Genomic DNA, 18,952 nt, shown 5'->3' with positions numbered 1-18,952 from the left:
ATTTTTTTTTCTCCTTATCTCTCCGCTTTTTATTAAGAGGTTCTTCTTTACGTCGTCTCTGGAGATCCTCCATCGCTTCAAGTTCCTGGAGAGGTTCTCGAGACGTCGGCATCAGTTCGGTCCAGGTCGTCGCTTCCCACCCGACTTCGAAAACCCGCTCCTTCTTCGAAACCGACGGCCGAATACTTCCAAAATCCTGACCTAGATATTCAAAATCGGTTCAATATACATTCGATGCCACACACTTGTATACAGCTTTTATATCATGTATACATACATATACTGTGTACATAGCCCAGAATTAATGTTTACCACCATACAGGTATGATCCTTGTCTGGGGATGAAAGTTACCTGTGCCCCATGTGCATAGATAACCAGGATAAGAGGCACTTATCGATGACCTTTGGAAACCAACCATGGTTCCAAACTCACGAGATGAAAAAAATGAATATGTATACGTATAGATTGTGCACATTTTGTGTATATACATCTATAGAAGGAACTGACTCGAAATGATAGACGATCAATCTTAACAAATAACCAGTTATAGAGCCGATACAATACACACACACACACACACACACACACACACACATATATATATATATATATATATATATATATATATATATGTATATATATATATATATATATATATATATATATATATAATATTTCTAGGGCACAGGTTCTCACGGAGACTATTTTGGTTAAATCAGCCGTGCTAATAGATTTAACTATATTAAGTTGTATTTTCTTGAGTTTAAGGAAGGATTTCCTATCAACTTCATTCAAGTTATGGACGAAATCATCCATGGTGAACGGAAAAGGAAGAGCGCTGGAGTATGCCGATATATACTATTGAAAATGTAACAGGATGTAAAAAACTGTTGACAATAACATTAAAAACTCGGGGTTTTTTCGCCTCACTAAGAAGCTTCTTCAGGGTGAGAGGACTTCATTGACTGTAGAGGCAATGAAGTCCTCCCACCCTGAAGAAGCCTCTTAGTGAGGTGAAAAAACTCTGAGTTTTCGGTGTTGTTGTCAACAGTTTTTACATGCTGTTACACTTGTAATAGAATTTATCGGCATTCTCCAGCGCTTTTCCTTTTCCGTTCATCATGGATGATTTCGTTTATAAATTGAATAAAGTTGATAGGAAATCCTTCCTTAAACTCAAGAAAATACAACTTAAGATAGTTAAATCTATTAGCGCGGTTGATTTTAACCAATATATATATATATATATATATATATATATGTATATATATATATATATATATATATATATATATATATATATATATAGGCAAAGTAGACCACTTGGAAAAAGAAACTAACGAAGCAGAGCTCTTTCGTATATTACATCTTCAGTGCAAAGATGTAATATACGAAAGCGCTCTGCTTCGTTAGTTTCTTTTTCCAAGTGGTCTACTTTGCATAAGTGAACACACGTACCCGTGTTCTTATTAGCATATATATATATATATATATATATATATATATATATATACATATAAATATAAATATATATATATTTATATATATGTATATATATATACATGTATATATACATATGTATACATATATATATATGTATATATATATGTATATAAATATATATATATATATATATATATATATATACATATACATGTATATATACATATGTATACATATATATATATATGTAATATATATATATATATATATATATATATATATATATTTATATATATATACACATATATAAACGGAATAATTTCAACCTAGATTAATTATATACAATTCTATCACTAAAAATGCTCAGTTATCCGTAGGAACTGGTTTAGCTATTTTCACGCTTGGCTGTTTAGTCGCTATTGAGTTATCTTTGCTTGTCAACTATACCTGCTTGTCAGTTGTCTTTGCTTGTCAAGTATCCCTGATTGTCAGTTATCTCCGCTTGTTTTCTTCACTTGTCAGGCTTCGTCCTCACCTGTCAGCTATATTTACTGTACCTGGAAATTGTTTTCGCTTGTGAATTATATTTGTGCGGATATACTTTCGCGTCTACGTTTCACAAAGGTTACATCTCGTTTGCTTCAATAGCATTTCATACTGTCTTCGTTCTCTGGAGTTAAATCTGATGAAAGTAGGAGGAGAAGGAGAAGGAGGAGTAGGAGTAGAAGCAGCGGGAAAGTCTTTTGGGAATCTAAGTAAACAAATTGTGATAGGCTAGACCATCTTATCACCCCAGAAGGCCTCTTTGGTGTTATAATTCTATCTAGAAACCAGCACGGACAGGAGATAGTGAAGGCTAAAGTCACTTGTCTCAGTCTGGAACATTTCAATCTTACCAATTCAATTTCAGTCTATCCCGTGTTGGGAAGTTGGTTTCCTCTCCTAAATAAAATCGCTTAGCGGAAACCAGAATAAAGCTGGAAGCTGTCATTAACAGTATATTGATGTTGTTGTTAGGGACCGTATTTATATTACCATACTTTTTATCCTCATTGACAATGAAAGGTTAAATAAATCTTCAGACAAGATTTTTGTTGTTGTTGGGTAATGGGATAATGAACTATATATTGAGGACTCGTAGCTGTTGTGTATCCGTGCGTAGGGTTCCCAGGGCCTAGCTGGACACATCAAACACTATGTCTCATTTTCTTCACTTTATTTCCTTGATTTTAACAGTCTTATTACACCTTAGCATCACCACTAACAGTATTCAAGTACGTCACCGACCCGCTCCTTCGGGCCGTGCGTCTGGTTTTGTTCAGAAATACGCTGACGCATACAATCGTTGTTATGTTGTTTTTCGTAATTGCCATGCCTGGCGGTGGACTGCACCTATAAGTGTGCGTTAGTGTGTGTGTGTTGTCTGTTTGTCGCGAAGCTAGGGTTTGCTGGGTCAGCGAAATGTGTATTTTACTGGACCTCGTGATGCTGAGTCGGCGTTTGATGCTTGTGGTGGACAGTGAGTGAGGAAGTGGGTTATATGACTGGGGTTATATTACTCGTCTTGTATATGAGGCGTATACAGTTGTAAATTGAACCCATTCGTGTAATAAAATCACCTGGCGGCAGCTGAAATAGATGTACAAACAATATATAGCACTAAGGTTAGATGCATAATATTCGATTGTTTGCAAATCGGAAAACCTTAGCATATAGCTTAATCACTGACCAATATACGTAATCAAAACATATTTCACAGCTTGAGTATATACGACAAGCCCTGAAAATAAGAAGAGATCAGCTGGAGAATGGCGAAATTGCAATGTATTCCGATGCTTATACAATCCTTATGGAACCGAAGGAAAAAATGATTATTCTGAAGTAGGATCCCAGTTTTGAGATGAATGATTTTACTCAGTTATGGAGTTTTAGATTTAAAAGATCAATAAAACATACTTACATTACTTATTTGAATCTGTACCTCAGTGATACGTGCCTGTATTTATTGGTTTTTCATATAATATTCTTTCAATATTTTCATGATGGTTTTATAAAATGTAGTTACTTTGACAGGCACTATATCCTAAGCACAATATAAACACATTCATTAACTACTGACTCAGCAACAGCATCTAATTGACAAAATTGGATTTGTTTTTTGTCAACACGATTAAGCAGAAAAAAAATGGAATTGGTAAACCAAAAATATATAATGTGGTCTATACATTGTTAAAAAAGAGTACTATATTGTTCACGCCATAGTATTTCTGTATATTTTTCCTTTTAACAAAGAAATTAATTGGTGTGACCTTGATCTCTTAAGTGAATGAAACAGTTTGGCATTAACCAGGAAAGTATACAGTAAGTGAAGCGAATGGTTTAAAATGAGAGAATTCAAATCCTCGGAGGTAGGACAGTGTCCTAATTTCCACACCATCGGTAATTAATGAGACAGTCTGACTTCTCCAGACGAATTCCAGTAGATAGAGATCCGTCATGGTCGAGGAGGGGAGGAGGAGGTGGAGGTTATGTCACGTCATATGTATGTCAGATACACGGGAAAGAAAGTGGAAATGTTTATCGATATCAATTTGTATTTTTAAGGACTACAAATGTTTTCATTTTCAGGAGGTAGATGTCTGTATAGATAATACATGATTGGTTTGCTGGGGACAAGGGGTTGGCTTCATGTGCCTATGCTGGGCAGAGCATGAGAATGTCATACGTATGTCAGATAAATGCAAGCAAAAGTTGATGTATCATTAACGATAATTTTAATTTTTGTATTCAAAACAATCATCATTCAATTAGCAGCAAAGAGAAATATTTGCGTGCTACTTCATTTTACTTCAAATAAACACAAATGAAATATAGACATTTTACTAGCATTAATCTGTTACGCCAAAAACCCGAAAATGTTTAATTTCAGTAGAGAGATACTCGTACATAAGTTACGTGCAACTGATTGGTTGATGTGCATTTATGAGTTGATATGTGTTCTTGATGGAGAGCGTTGGCGTGAGCGATGTATATCTTGATCTCGTGTTATGTGAGGAGGATCGTGTGACCTGGGCTATTGTGTGGGTAGGTGTAATGGGTACTGGCTGGCACTGGATCTGGGTGATAGCTTTGTCCGTGTCAGAGAATTTCGTGGAGAATTCGCCTAGTGTGATACCTGGTGTGAATGGAATAGTGCTAGCTTTCTGGAGTGTGTGTAATTGGGAGAGCAGTCGAAAGTATGTCATGAGTGAGACTACGTGTTCCAATGAAATCTTGTCTTCCGAGACCCAGTTGATTTTTTAGGCTTTCTCGGAGTTCACTTTTAAATGTCGAAGCAATTACAACAGCTTTCTCTTTGGTGTGGTGTGGACTATGATTGTAAGTTTTAGGAGGGAAAGTGAACCAAGTGGCTCAAATGAAGCAAAAGGACATTTTGAAGTGCTCTACAAAATCGTGATAGGGTGTGGTTTGCTCAAATAAATCAGACTAAACGACGTCATCAGCTAATGTGTTGTTTTAATCTATTCTGGTTGTCAATATGGAAAAATTTCCTGTGTTGTCTGCAATGTTTCTTCGTGTGATCCCTGATTCAACCCCAGAGATGAAATTGTGTGCAGGGATGTCCTTGCTGTTAAATAGAGGTAATGTGTTCTCATCCTTGAATACGGTGATAAGATTTTGTGTTGTCATGGTGTTTTGAGTAGCAGGTGAATTGTCCGAAGAGTTGTTAGCAGGAGGGTACATGTTTGGTGTATTGGAAGTGAGCGTAGAGCGGCTGCGTGTACAGGGTCGGTATGTCGAGTCAGAAAGTTGTTTGGACACGTTCATGAACTAACTAATAATAAAAAGCGTAAAGCCTCCTAGGTGATAATGAGAACGGAAAAAATATCTACTTACCCAAGATGATGTAGGGTTTTTAGCTCTATAAATGATGATGTAGTGGAACGAATCGGTGGTAAGATGCACTGCTGTAAATAAGGGGAGGAGTTAGTACAATGTAAGCTATGGTGAGTTATGGATATATATATATATATACATAAGCAAAAACATACACACAAAGTAATATTATATTACATATACGAGTAGCGTTGGAGCGTTGCCTCGTAATAGATGCTGGACGAGGAATCTTGGCTTGTAGAAGATAATGGACAAACAGCGGCGGAGCATTGTCTCGTAATAGATGATGGACGAGGAACGTTGGAGCGTCGCCTCGTAAGTGTTGTTTGGCGATGTGTAGAGTTGTTGCTTCGGAGGAATGTAGTGTTGAAATCCTAATCCGTAACTGCTGCTCCCAGAGTGTAGAGTCGTTGCTTCAGGGTCATGGTGGAGATGTAGTTTCGTATCTCACGGCTGGACGTAATATCACTGTCATCTCTCGAAGTACATAAACCGCCGTCTATTCTTCATAATTGGCCCAGGACAATTAGAGGGCGTCGCGGGCATTCTTGGGCTTATTATCGACGACCCATCGACACTGGATGCTTGTCGAGGGCACTCAGGTAGTCGTGGTTAGGCGCCTTCATGGCGGTGACTTAGAGAATCAATTTCTCTGATTATGTACTATTAAGGACACCCGAACCTGACCCACAGTGCCTCAGAACTAAACAAAGAATCTATCCGTTGTTGTTATTGTTAATAGTTGTTTTTGTTGTAGTAGTCTGGCGTAACAAATTTGAGCGGGAATTACGCTGAGTGAAATGCAGTCTAGCGAAAATACAGCCTTGAAAAAGAAATAGGACGAAAATGAAGCTTAGTAAAAATTGTCAAAACGAAGTTGGGCAGAATAAAGATTGGTAGCATGAATTTGGAAGAAATGTAGCTGGCATCACCACTGACGGAGGAAACCACAAGAGTTTGAATAGACTTTGTTAGAACACACTCCTGTGATTGAATGACGTAAGGTTTGCGCGTGGCCTGCGAATTCTTAGAAATATCGAAAATGAACGGGTTCTGATGGTAATCTGTTCTATTTTTTAAAGGTGCCCTTCTTCTGATGAATTTCCCAAAACAAATCGTCAGAGGCAAACGATATCAGTTATCAATACACCACTCGTGGGTTATTTTAGGGTTGTAATCAATTTTAAGAAACGTGTTTTCTCAAGGGTTTTAAAAATGTAAGTGTTTATTTATTTTTACATTTGTTGTTACGATAAGGTAGTGTAAGTCAGGTTAGGTGAGATGGGGTGAGGTGAAGTTAAAAAAATGTATACTATTATTATTTATCTATGACGATATATAATATGAAGTTCGAAATTATTTCAGAACATTTCATTCAAGCAAACCAAACTAATGCTGTTCTCGAGCGAACCTTCATGAGACTAGAGAAAACCCACAGTACATAAACAAGATGCGACATTTTTTTTCCATCGGGGATAAAGGAGAGACAGAAGTGAAAGTTTATGAACCTCTGGTACCAAATATAGAATTAAGTAGCGAAGAAAATACGACAAACACTCCGAAATATACTGGATAATTCGTATTCGTTACGAAAAACTTCCTTTCAATCAACCATTTGTTTCCTTCTTACCATTTCCATAGATATGATCGCTGCCATTCGGAGTTCGCTCGAGTTGTGTGACCACTGCCGCCCTGGCCTTCTTGGGGCCACTGGGACTGACGTTAACAACCAGGCACTTACGCTGGGTCGCAGACATAAATGTCAAACACAGCAACCCAACGCTGACCTGCTCTTAGCTACACGCCATCCATAAACAGTGCAGTCCCCTCACCTACATCAGCACCACCACCCTCGTTTCTTTAGTCAATTATTGCAACTACCATAGTAGCAACCCCAGTTTAAAACATAACAATGGCCCATATTCCTGAGTTCTAAATAGGGAAACTACTTCCATCTTATGCTTACTCTCGCCTTTCTGATGGAAACCATTGAAAATTGGAAATAGAGCAACTTATGCGCATATTATCAACATGAGTTATCATGAACAGAGTTCCCGTATCATTCGTTGCATTAGCAACAAAGGGAAAGGGATGTCAGAGCTGTGCAGATTGATACTGACACCAGAGATGGGCCATCGGACATGGAACTTAGACAAAATAAACAATTGATAAGCTGCATGAGAGTAAGGCAACTATGGATACTGACACATAAGGAAGCTTCATTTGCACATTATTGTGAACGTCCATAAATATGGTTAATTAGAAAATGTCTCCGTTGCAAATTAGCTGCTTCATATCTGACTATCTATATGTTTGGGCATTATTATTATTTTAGTCACGAATAGCAAGTGATCTCACAAAAGGAATGGAAACAGGAAGGATATTCAATAAAGACGTGTTGTACAACCCATGTAACCTTTATTGTTATAAAGTAACAATAATTGAACTAGTACAGACAGCATCCGCTATGACAAATCCAAAAAGACGCCAACCAAACAAAAGGATGACGTATTAATACAAAGCAGACAAAATATATAATACAAGAGTTATCAAACGCATTTAAAGAAATAGCGTGGATGCAGAATGCGGCGCCTAGACGAAGACTATCTGAAGAACAGTCCTACGGCTGCTTTAGGTAGGAGCATACGTCCATGCGCACCGGATCTGGTTTCTCCCTGAAATACTGATGGCTAAGAGCAGTCGCAGCACCCACTCGCTCTTTTGGGTTCAGACGCAGGAGTTCGCCCATGAGTTGCCTAGTTGCATGCGTTGCCCTCAGAGAGATCTCTTTGGTCAGGAAAGGCTTCGGGGAAAGTGGCATCCCCAGAGCATCTTTCATGGCAGCGACGTCCTTGAACCCGTATGATCCAGCCAGGTGACGCAGAGTGGCGGTATCAACAATCCTGCAACCCATGATCATTTCATGAAACATGACTCCAATGGACCACATGTCCGACTTGCAGTCCATCGACGGATGTTGGAAGAAGCATTCCGGAGGTCGGTACGGTTCTGTCATCTTGACAAATTCGTAGGGTTTATCGTCAATGTGTTCGGTAAGTCCAAAGTCACAGATCTTGAGCGTACCACATTCTGTAATGAGAAGGTTGTCGGGTTTCAAGTCAAAGTGCACAAACCCCTTAGAGTGAATGAAGCCGATGCCTTTAAGAAGCTGCTCCATGACGGACTTGACATGTTCAGGGGAAATGGAAGACCGGAAAATAGCTAGCCGAGATAGAATACAATACAGATCGTGGTCAGCCATTTCCAAGATGATCCCAACCTGGTTGGTCTGTGGACATATGTGATACTCCAACATTCGCACTACGTTAGGATGAGGGCGCAACCTCTTGAGGGCTCGAAGCTCGCACTTCACAGCATGGAAAGCCATATTCATAGGAGTTGAGATTTTATAGGCATATGCTTCACCTGTCTTGGAGTTAGTCAAGGCATAAACACTTCCGAATGACCCTCCGCCCAATACTCCAACCATGGAGTGTTTCCGGACTGATTTCAAATACTTGGACTCGAATGGGCAATTAAACTCAGTGTTGGGGGGTCCAAACAAATCGCCTATGGAGGAATGCTCGCAAGTACTACTGAACTCTGCCATTGTGATTGGCTTACACATGCACTACGACGCAGTTTGATGAAAGTGCTCCAAATCCAACCGGACCACAGTTTTATAGCGACACCTGGGAGAGGTATTGATGACACAGGATTTTGTTTGTTTGTTTGTTTGTTTGTTTGTTTGTTTGTTTGTTTGTTTGTTTGTTTGTTTGTTTGTTTGTTTGTTTGTTTGTTTGTTTGTTTGTTTGTTTGTTTGTTTGTGGAATATGTCATAATTTTTGTTCAATCCCGAACACACTTCTCAATTTGATGTGATGAACTTGGTAATGAAACACTGCCTTAGATAATCATTGGAGTACATAACACATGTACAGTCACGAACAAAAGTTTTTACCCACTCAGTTTTTCACGATGCAAAATTAAAATTCTTTATTGGACATTTTAATAGATATTTAGATATTTAATTAACTGTACGCTAAATACTACACAGGAGAAAGTATCACGTACTTAAAAAAGACGCATCACCTTTATGAACACCGCCGTAAGTTAAAAAAATGCATTTGACTGTACTTACGTAGTGAAACTAAAGAGTTGCCAGCGAATAAAATAAGTGCAAAGACATGCGATAAAATTAGTCAGATTGAATATAGTGATATTCTATGAGGTGGTAAACGACAAAATTTCACCTGGACAAAATCCCACCACCGGTCATTTTCCCACTAGCTACCGAGTTCCTGTCGTCCATAGATTCCATTAATAGGACAAACACTGGAACAATTTCCGTGAATATTTCTAGGTTATAATTAAAAAAACAAGGACGTGGAGTGTGAAAACAACAAGTGATGTGATTTGCTAAATCTGAAGGTCATTCTTTTACATCTAAGAATGTTTATGAAATTAGGATATATCTAATTAGCGCCCAAAAACAGCCTGTTTTGACTGTTGTTTGAGAAGAATTATTCTGGAATTTATTTATTAATTAATCAATGTAATTTCATTTAGTCATCTTGAAATAAGTGAACATAGAAAACATCGCAGACATCAGTTTAAAAAATGATAAAAATAGATAAATAAAAAATAAAATAGAAATACACTGACTAGTCACAAATGTCGTTCTGAATTCCATTTGATAAATTTTGAAGTAAAAATTCACTACCAAAGAATTAGCTCAGTCCGGAGTCACATAAAAGATAATAAATTATTAAACCAAATACACGAAATAGCATTTAAAAAAATTATGGAATCCGTAACATATGTAATAATGCCTCAAACAAAAAACAACGCCAATGAAAAAGAAAAAATCGCAAACAATATAAATAGTTTATGAAGTAATCATACTCTAATTTGTCTAATCTTGTACATTATCTGATCGTAATAATACTTTATTCTTTTTAACTTGTACCTTATATGATCGTAATAATACTTTATTCTTTTTAACTTGTACCTTATATGATCGTAATAATACTTTAAATTTCTTTAACTTGTACCTTATCTGATCGGACGAGTTCAGTCCATAGCAAAGAAGACAATGCTGTAACAAGTAGAATATCACGTTGTTACCAAATGCAGCAGGCAGATCATCTCTACTACAAACTCGTCTCTTTCTTGACATATTAAATTTACTTGGTGTGTTGCATAATTTTGTATTTATGTACATACATATACATATACCAATGTTTTCCCCCCTTACAGGGGAGGTAGCCAAAAAGGAAAAGGCATAAAATCATTCCCACCCATTCCATCCCTGAATACACTCCACAACCCACCACCCTCCCTCTTATCTTAGCACCTCCTGGATGACGGGTCATCCCTGCACCTTGTCCACTGCCCTGGGTCAGAAGCAGTGTCGCAAGACACAGCACATCCACAGCAAGGCCGCTTCATTAAATTTATGTAATACGCCAAGTGGTCTTAGATTTATGTGGTATGTCACATAGATCTTAAATTTGTGTAACGTGTCACATTGTCTTGAATTTATGTAATGTGTCACATGGTATTAATTTTTTGTAATGTTAGTTGATTTCAACTGTTAGTCGTCGGCCTCGTCATCAGACGCCTCCACTCATCTCGATCCTCTTGTTCGTTTACTTCTTCCAACGTTAAAATTCTTCCAACGTTAAATTTCTTCCAACGTTAAGTTTCTTCCAACTTTAAATTTCTTCCAACTTTAAATTTCTTCCAACGTTAAATTTCTTCCTTACAAATTGTTTTTCATACAGTCCATCCATCTATTCCTGGGTCTTCCAACCGGCCTCCTTCCTCTAGGCTGCCAGTCCAAATATTTCTTTGGATATCTACTTTCCTCCAATTTCTTCACATAACCAAACCATCTCAAGTTGTTTCTATGATTCCAACATAATACTTAAATTTATAAAGCGTGTCATATAACATTACATTTAGAATGCGATTCACATGATCTTGAATATATGAAGTGGTTCACATGATACTTAAATTCATGAAGCGTGGCAAATGAACTGTTCACGTGAGCTTGAATTTATGAAGCGTGTCATATTAAATTTAGTTTTGTCCATATTATCCTAAATATAGAATGATGTTCATATTATCTTAGATTTGTAATGTTGTTCATTTTATCTAAAATTTAGAATGTTCATATTATCTTAGATTTAGAATGTTCATATTATCTTAGATTTAGAATGTTCATATTATCTTAGATTTAGAATGTTCATATTATCTTAGATTTAGAATGTTCATATTATCTTAGATTTAGAATGTTCATATTATCTTAGATTTAGAATTGCTGCTCACATGATCTTAGATTTATGAAGCGTTTCATAATGTCTCTTAATGTGCCCTAACTATTAATATGATAAAATTAGTAATGTGGATGCAAAGCTGTCGAAGTGGAATTCAGTAAAAGAATGTGACACGTTACTCAATTTTGACAACGTGCTTCTACTATGAGATTTAACAGAAGCACGTTAAAAATTCCAGTGATTTTTTAATATCTTTGTGTGACTTATTTTCATGACAGTGATGTGTATAACAAAATTTATGCTGAACTGATGTTTTGTGAATTTATTTTCTTATTTCCGGCCATTCAACCTGACCTCGGTCATGACAAAATATTCGAAAATCACGATCACTGTCTTACTGATATTCTCGGCCAAGTTGCTGTGCCAATACACAGGCCAGGAGAATAAAAAGCAGTGGATTCAGTACTTGATATAACGAAAAACAATATTTGATATAACGAAAAACAACATTTGATATAACGAAAAACAACATTTGATATAACGAAAAACAGTACTTGATATAACGAAAAACAGTACTTGATATAACGAAAAACAGTACTTGATATAACGAAAAACAGTATTTGATATAACGAAAAAGTATGATATAACGAAAATGTCAAACCGTGAATAAAATTAATTCCACTGTGTATCGGGAGGCCCAATTACTACAGATATACAATTAAAAATACAATAACGGGTAATGCTGAACTTCCGCCATCGATGAAAATGTGCAGACTTTTACAATACGTCCAGGCATGCCTCTTCAACTTTACTGAAGACTACAAATCAAATAGGAAGAATTCCAGAAATTCTGGTTCTAACTCTCAAACGCTGGGTATTACTTAGCATTTTTTCTATTCTTACCCAAGTTGTTTTATCAGGAACTATTGACCTTTTCTATACTTTTACCACGGGGTTTTCGGCCGTACGCCACTGTGGTTTCACAAGGCAAACGAAATGTGACGAAAAGTTTTTCCCAAATTTAATCTTTTACGATATTTGTTCCTAAAAAAACAATTTATTCATTCTCGTCCATTCTTTTTACCTATGGGGGCCCTTAAATCCGTTAACCTCTAGGGGCAGTTTGCAGAGAGATTACATAATAAACATCTGTAAAGATATGGTTTTACACAGTTAACATAGAGCCTGCATCCTGTATACAGCAGCTTGGATTATGTGCAAGCCCCCAGCACAAAGGATATTAGGAATTGTAAATTAAACTTTGTTAAACCCATCTATTTATCCATAAATTCCTGCGAGGGTTACAATTGTTTTAACTACTACGAATAGTGACACGGGATTTAAAAGCCTCGCGTTGGAAAAGGGATGCACTCATCCAAGACGGCCGTTTATTGGTTGTGTGTGACCTGATCCCTTGGAGACGAGGTCAGAAGCCTTGTGTCGTCCTTACTTGTGTGAGGTAAGTGCTTCAGCCTCGTGTGTCATCGGCCTCTTCCTCCCGTTTTCTTTGGTCACGTGGATTCCAGACATTATCTTTGACAGCACTCCAGAATCTGTCGCCTTTTATAGGGACACGGCCAGTTTGCTCGTGTTCTTGCTGAAGAAAGGGAACGCGAGAAAATTGCGTGGTTGTGATTTTTTAAAATCTTTGTTTATGACAACTTGTATGTGCCATTATATTCATGATGTTTATGGTGAGTGTTATGGATTCACGAGATTTCATTACACGAGATCTTGTTGGATTAGGTCTATTTCATCTACTCTGAAATTTTTATATTGTTAACAGCAGAATTGCCACTTTGTCAACTTATTTTTGGTAATCTTTCAATTTCGTCTACTCTTCTCTGATTTTTAAAAGGAAGGTAAAATAAATATAGAGTATGAAAAATATTAGTGGATCGATATCATCATGCATGAAGCAGGTCCAGACTTCGTGCCACTGAACATTATCTGTCTGGTGCGGAGTATCATCGAAGTAACCAAATACGACTTTACACCCGCTTGTAGTTGGGAAAATGTATATTGCTGACTTTATTCCACCTTCTGTGGCTTGTAATGATAAGGATTTTAGTCACGGTTTGACATCATTATACGAAAGACCAAATATAGATTTGGTGGAAGCCTGTTGGTAACGATAAATGAAACGTAATTGCTGAAAAAATATTTGTTGTGAATTTCACCATGAAGTGTCACAATGAATAAAGTTCGGGGATTGAAAAAATGCTGAGTTCATTAATTTTTCACTTTAATTCCATGTCATTACGGTCGAGACCGGCAAGGAGCTCGACGGAAACATATACGGAAATTGATACGTAGTGAAGCCAAGGACTCGAACCCAGCTCAGACGTAACAAGTGATCAGTGACTTAAACTACTGGGAACCATTCAGTGTGCGTGTGTGTGTAAGACTACATTAGTGTGCGGTCTACCGCAGTATCCTTAGTTGGTAACATCCCATTTGGTCCACTCCCGTTTCGTCTGTTTCCATTTCGTCTATAGTATGAAAGATAGGTGTGAATCATAAGTCATCATCACATAAACTGTATTGAACATTACGTGCACCCACACGCGTTAACTGGACAAAATTACGTACATACATACATACATACATACATACATACATACATACATACATACATACATACATACATACATACATACATACATATATACATACATACATACATACATACATACATACATACATACATACACATATGCATATATATGCACACATACATACAGACATACATACATACATACATACATACATGCATACATACATACATATATACATCATGCATACATGCGTACATGTATACATGCATACATGCATACATACATACATACATACACACATACACACATACATACATACATGCATACATACACACACATATGCATACAGTACATACATATATACTTACATACATACATGCATGCATGCTTACATACATACATACATACATACATACATACATACATACATGCATGCATGCATGCATACAAATATACACACATACAGACAGACAGACAGACAGACATGCATGCATGCATACATATACCAAAGGTTTACCCCCTTGCAAGGAAGGTAGCCCAAAAGAAAAAGGCATAGAAACTACTCCCGCCCATATCATCCCCTACATACTCCACTCCCCTCTACCCTCTTCCCTCCCTCTTGCCTTGGCACCTCCTGGACAAAACTTGACAGCACAGAAACACACTGGTCGAAAACCCACTCAGAAAATTACACACGCTGACAAAACCCCCAGTATAATATATTTTATGAAAATATTTGCACACACACAGTACAGCTATATATACACGCAATGTCAAATTTTGTTGAAAATAATGTTTAATATTCAAATTCACTTTTACAGCTTGAACTTTTATCTTTGTTGTCTATGGCTAGTCAATGTTAATATTGCAAATATAGTAATAAAACGCATCGTACATACACTTGTCACATGTTAAAATATATAATTATTTTCAACTTTACCTCATTCTTTGAAATATTCTAAACGTGATCTAAATGGGAACATAGGCTATATTGGGAGTAGACCAAATGTGATTTTTGGGGTAGACGAAACAGGCCGTGCGTTGTGAGTTGACCTTTCGTGATATAATTTTAACATGAGTGCTCCTGACTGGTCATCATGAAATAACCCTTTTTACCTGAGTGCTTCTGATTGGTCGATACAAAAGGGAAATGAACAAATAACCACACCAATGTCCTACTGAAATCGAGTCCGATAACATCAGCGTGACGAACATTACCCGTTACAATACTGCCAAAGGGTTTCTCTAAACGTGTTATTTTAAAAGATACTTTTATCTGGAACGGCGTGACCGAAACCCTCTATCACCAATCATTGAGTGGGAATGTGAAAAATATTCAATGATGCATTTATAATGATGGCCTGCATGGGTCTACGACAGAACGTCGAAAGGCAGAATGTCGAATGGTCAAAATGTCGACACGACAGATTGTCGACACAATGCGCGATATCCGTTTATTCGTTGAACTAATTGACCTCCGTGGTTTAGATGGCTCATGTCCAGCGATGAGTTGTGAGAGGACTGTTTCTGTGTGGGCTTGTTTCATCTTGTAGACGAAATATAAACTCGTAGATACTTGGGAGAACCTTGCCAACGACTCCTTGAAAGTTCCGATGCCATCCTTCAAAGTGGTTTGTCGTTCTCGGTTCTTCCTGGACGACACGGTGGAAAACGGCTTTGTCCATGATCCACGACGCAGAGAAATGGCGAGGCTGGGTGTACTGGTGTTCGTTGACTGGTATTGATAGTATCCGATGCATGTTTCTCTGATGTAATTTACGAAAGGGTCACATTCAGGAGGCATATCTGAAATAAGTTCATGAAAGGCTCTTGAGATGTCGGAAGGGGGAACAAAAACCAAAGCAGTGAGGCAGTGAGCTGTTTAAGTCTCTGTGCAAAACTGCTGTCGTTCACGTACATTTCACGCAAGCCTAAATAAACAACCTTTCTCCCGTGCGCTTGAGCAAAGCGAAAGAAACAAGCTTCGACCTTCTGCATAGACAAGATATCCTTTGTAGCTTCCATCGTAGCACGTTCAAAGTCACTTCTGTAAATATTGACCCTGAGATCCAGACCGCGTTGTGATGCAGCTTCTTAGATGGCTGAGAAGATACGACAATAAGCGTCTTTGGTTTTCTTGGTTGTCAACACGAAAAGGAGAGGCAGCATTTGCCCTATCACTGGTGCATGCAGGGTGTAGAGTTGATAAAACAATCCTGGGGAGACGTCAAAAGTGCCATTGTCGTACCATACCGAAGAGTTTGATAAATTTCTCAGGTTGTTGTTTGAACAAAACACTATGCTCCAATCATTGTTGCCAAAACTGATATTAGCCATGATTCAAGGGTCCTTTTGTTTTGTCTTGATGTAAGGATCAGGTAGGGTAAGGTCTGTAACACTACGAGGCAAGCCCGGCTGGTTTTTACGACGCTGCCTCTGAATCATCCTTTTGATGCTCGACTCTTCCGGAAGATATCCACGAACCTCTTCTGGAGAGTTCTTGTCATATTATCCGCGAGGTCCCTTTCAAAGTTTCTTTGGCGATGCGCCTAATCCTGGATTTGGTCCATGTTTTCTTTGTATTATATTTGAATGAATGTAGTTCAATAAATTATTTTGAAATTAGAATATTCAGTTTATGTACAGACAAAAAAGTTTTTTCCTCCTTTTTGTATTCGAATGAATGTAGTTCAAGAATTGATTTTGAAATTAGTACATATGTACAGTCAAGAAAGTTAATTAGGGAGGGCAATCTTTTGGCAGATATTTCAGTTATTGTTGTTGAGCGTGAACACAGGCTTGCATTTTCTGGTGATTTTATGTACATAATCACGTCGATATCTGAAATTTCGACATTTTGTCGCGGTCGACATTCTGTCGTTTCGACGTTCTGTCTTTCGACATTGTGTCGTGCACCGGGCCTGCATACGCAAATCTCACTGCCACAGATTATCGGCATCTTACGGTGAATTATCAAGAATATTATGTGTGGCCAATGATATGAACACACACTCATGCTATTGAGTGATCGTGATTGGATGAAAAAACAAAAGTTTTAAAGAGCATTCACACCTTCATAGATTTTGATGGAAAGTGCAGAGAAAAGATACAGCATATTTTTGTGGCATTCCTAAATTATATACGAAGCTTGTATCGTGTATCGTCATTTAAGTATTTAAGTGAAACTGTTTGCATCAGTTATGTAGCACAAATAAATTCCACCATACTGGTTACCATTAGTACACTGTTTAGCCGTTTTGATCATTTCGATGCTAAATGATCATGATTTGTATGGTTAGGTGAAAGTCATTACTAACACATTATCCAATTTGTTTGTAACATCTTGTAGTACAAAACTCTCATAATTGGAGTAGGCTCCACGTTGAAGTGTAAAAAGGTCAGGTAGGCGGCGCGCTAATGTGTAAGTGCAGGTAGACATCGGGCTAAAGTGTAAATGCCAAATAAGCCGTACACTAAGGTAGCAGTCTTTATTGTAAGAAATAAATGTTTTTGATAAAATATTAATGATATTATTTTACACGCCAAGTTTAGCTGGTGGGGATTTGGAAAGATCTAACAATTAGGAGAGGCTACGATTATATATACAGACATAAGGAAGCTTTCAACACAGTACACTAGTGAAACTAGTAAATATAGCCATGTCTGTCTGTCATTCTTCAAGTGGTTTTTCTCTGTACGATGACGCCATTTGTGATACAGAAGAGATCCTACAGAGGTTGAGAGACATCAGAGTCAAGCTCGACGTCGCGCGGGCGATGACCAAGTCTCTAGATGACCATATCGAAGAGATGGACGACATGACGTCAACGGCGATTAATTATGGGAATGCTGTTATCTACAGACATTTCTGCCGTAAATTTGTCCACCTTGTAACTTCCGGGTTCATGGTGGATCTCTATATCGCTCAGTTGGAGAAGGATTCCAAAGCGTACATAGACAAACTGGTTTCTATGGGATCAGATGGTGATATACTGGTCTTTGAAGAACCACAATTTGTAGTGGAGGACGAGATCCATTCTGGACAGCCTGACCTCATGTACGAATTTGGTTATGAAGACTTTGGAATCAATGTTCTCTGGAGACCATCTGAGTGAGATGGTTACCACCCCCGTCCTTCCGTTATTTTTTTTGTTACCGAGTGGTTAAGTTTAGCATTGGATATTTACATTATTGTATGTAAATATTATTATTTATTTAAATTATGTATATTCTAGAATAAATATTCTAAACATAACTTCGGTGATTTAATTTTGTTTGGTCCTTCATATTTACATTATTGTATGTAAATATTAGTATTTATTTAAATTATGTATATTTTAGAATAAATATTCTAAACATAAACTGTGGCATATTTTTGTTTGTTCCTTCAATTCGAATTTGTTGTAGATGGGTTTAGATGAAGATCAATATCTGTATACGTGTCCTCCAACAAGTGCTATAAACAGTATAAAAATACATGTTATCAGATGACTGAATTTTATTGCAATGTGTCTCCTTACACATGTACGGAGGTGAAGCAGTAGCCATTGGTACAGATGACTCGTAAGGTATTGAAAAGTTCGAGTTCCAGAACTGAATCGACCGTTAATTATACATTTTCTTTTTATCGTGCACAGTTTTGTAAGAGTAAAAAATATTATTTAAGACAGTCTCCATTTTTGTCGTGTGAGCTTTTGTCCGAGTGAATCGAACGTGTTTCTGGAAACCAGTATTTGAAGATATCCTAAGATTAATTATAGTAATTCATCCTC

The 18,952-nt window shown here is 37.4% G+C and overlaps 2 protein-coding genes across 5 annotated transcripts in view; one reads left to right on the top strand and one right to left on the bottom strand.

Annotated features, from left to right (window-relative positions):
- LOC143019722 (uncharacterized) overlaps positions 1-18,952 on the top strand; it is a 545,357-nt gene that overhangs the window by 153,458 nt on the left and 372,947 nt on the right. The window lies entirely within an intron of this gene.
- Positions 5,899-8,951, bottom strand: LOC143018412 (cyclin-dependent kinase 5-like). The gene is made up of 3 exons (XM_076173772.1): positions 7,989-8,951; positions 6,972-7,083; positions 5,899-5,975 (listed from the first exon to the last, which is right to left on the bottom strand). Exons 1-3 carry the CDS (start codon positions 8,949-8,951, stop codon positions 5,899-5,901), a joined length of 1,152 nt encoding a protein of 383 aa, XP_076029887.1.

The sequence above is a fragment of the Oratosquilla oratoria genome, chromosome 3, assembly GCF_046742065.1.
Source record: "Oratosquilla oratoria isolate Oo_2021 chromosome 3, ASM4674206v1, whole genome shotgun sequence".
Lineage (NCBI taxonomy): Eukaryota > Metazoa > Arthropoda > Malacostraca > Stomatopoda > Squillidae > Oratosquilla > Oratosquilla oratoria.
Note: the sequence above shows the minus strand (reverse complement) of the source record. Positions and strands in the feature narration are given on the sequence as shown.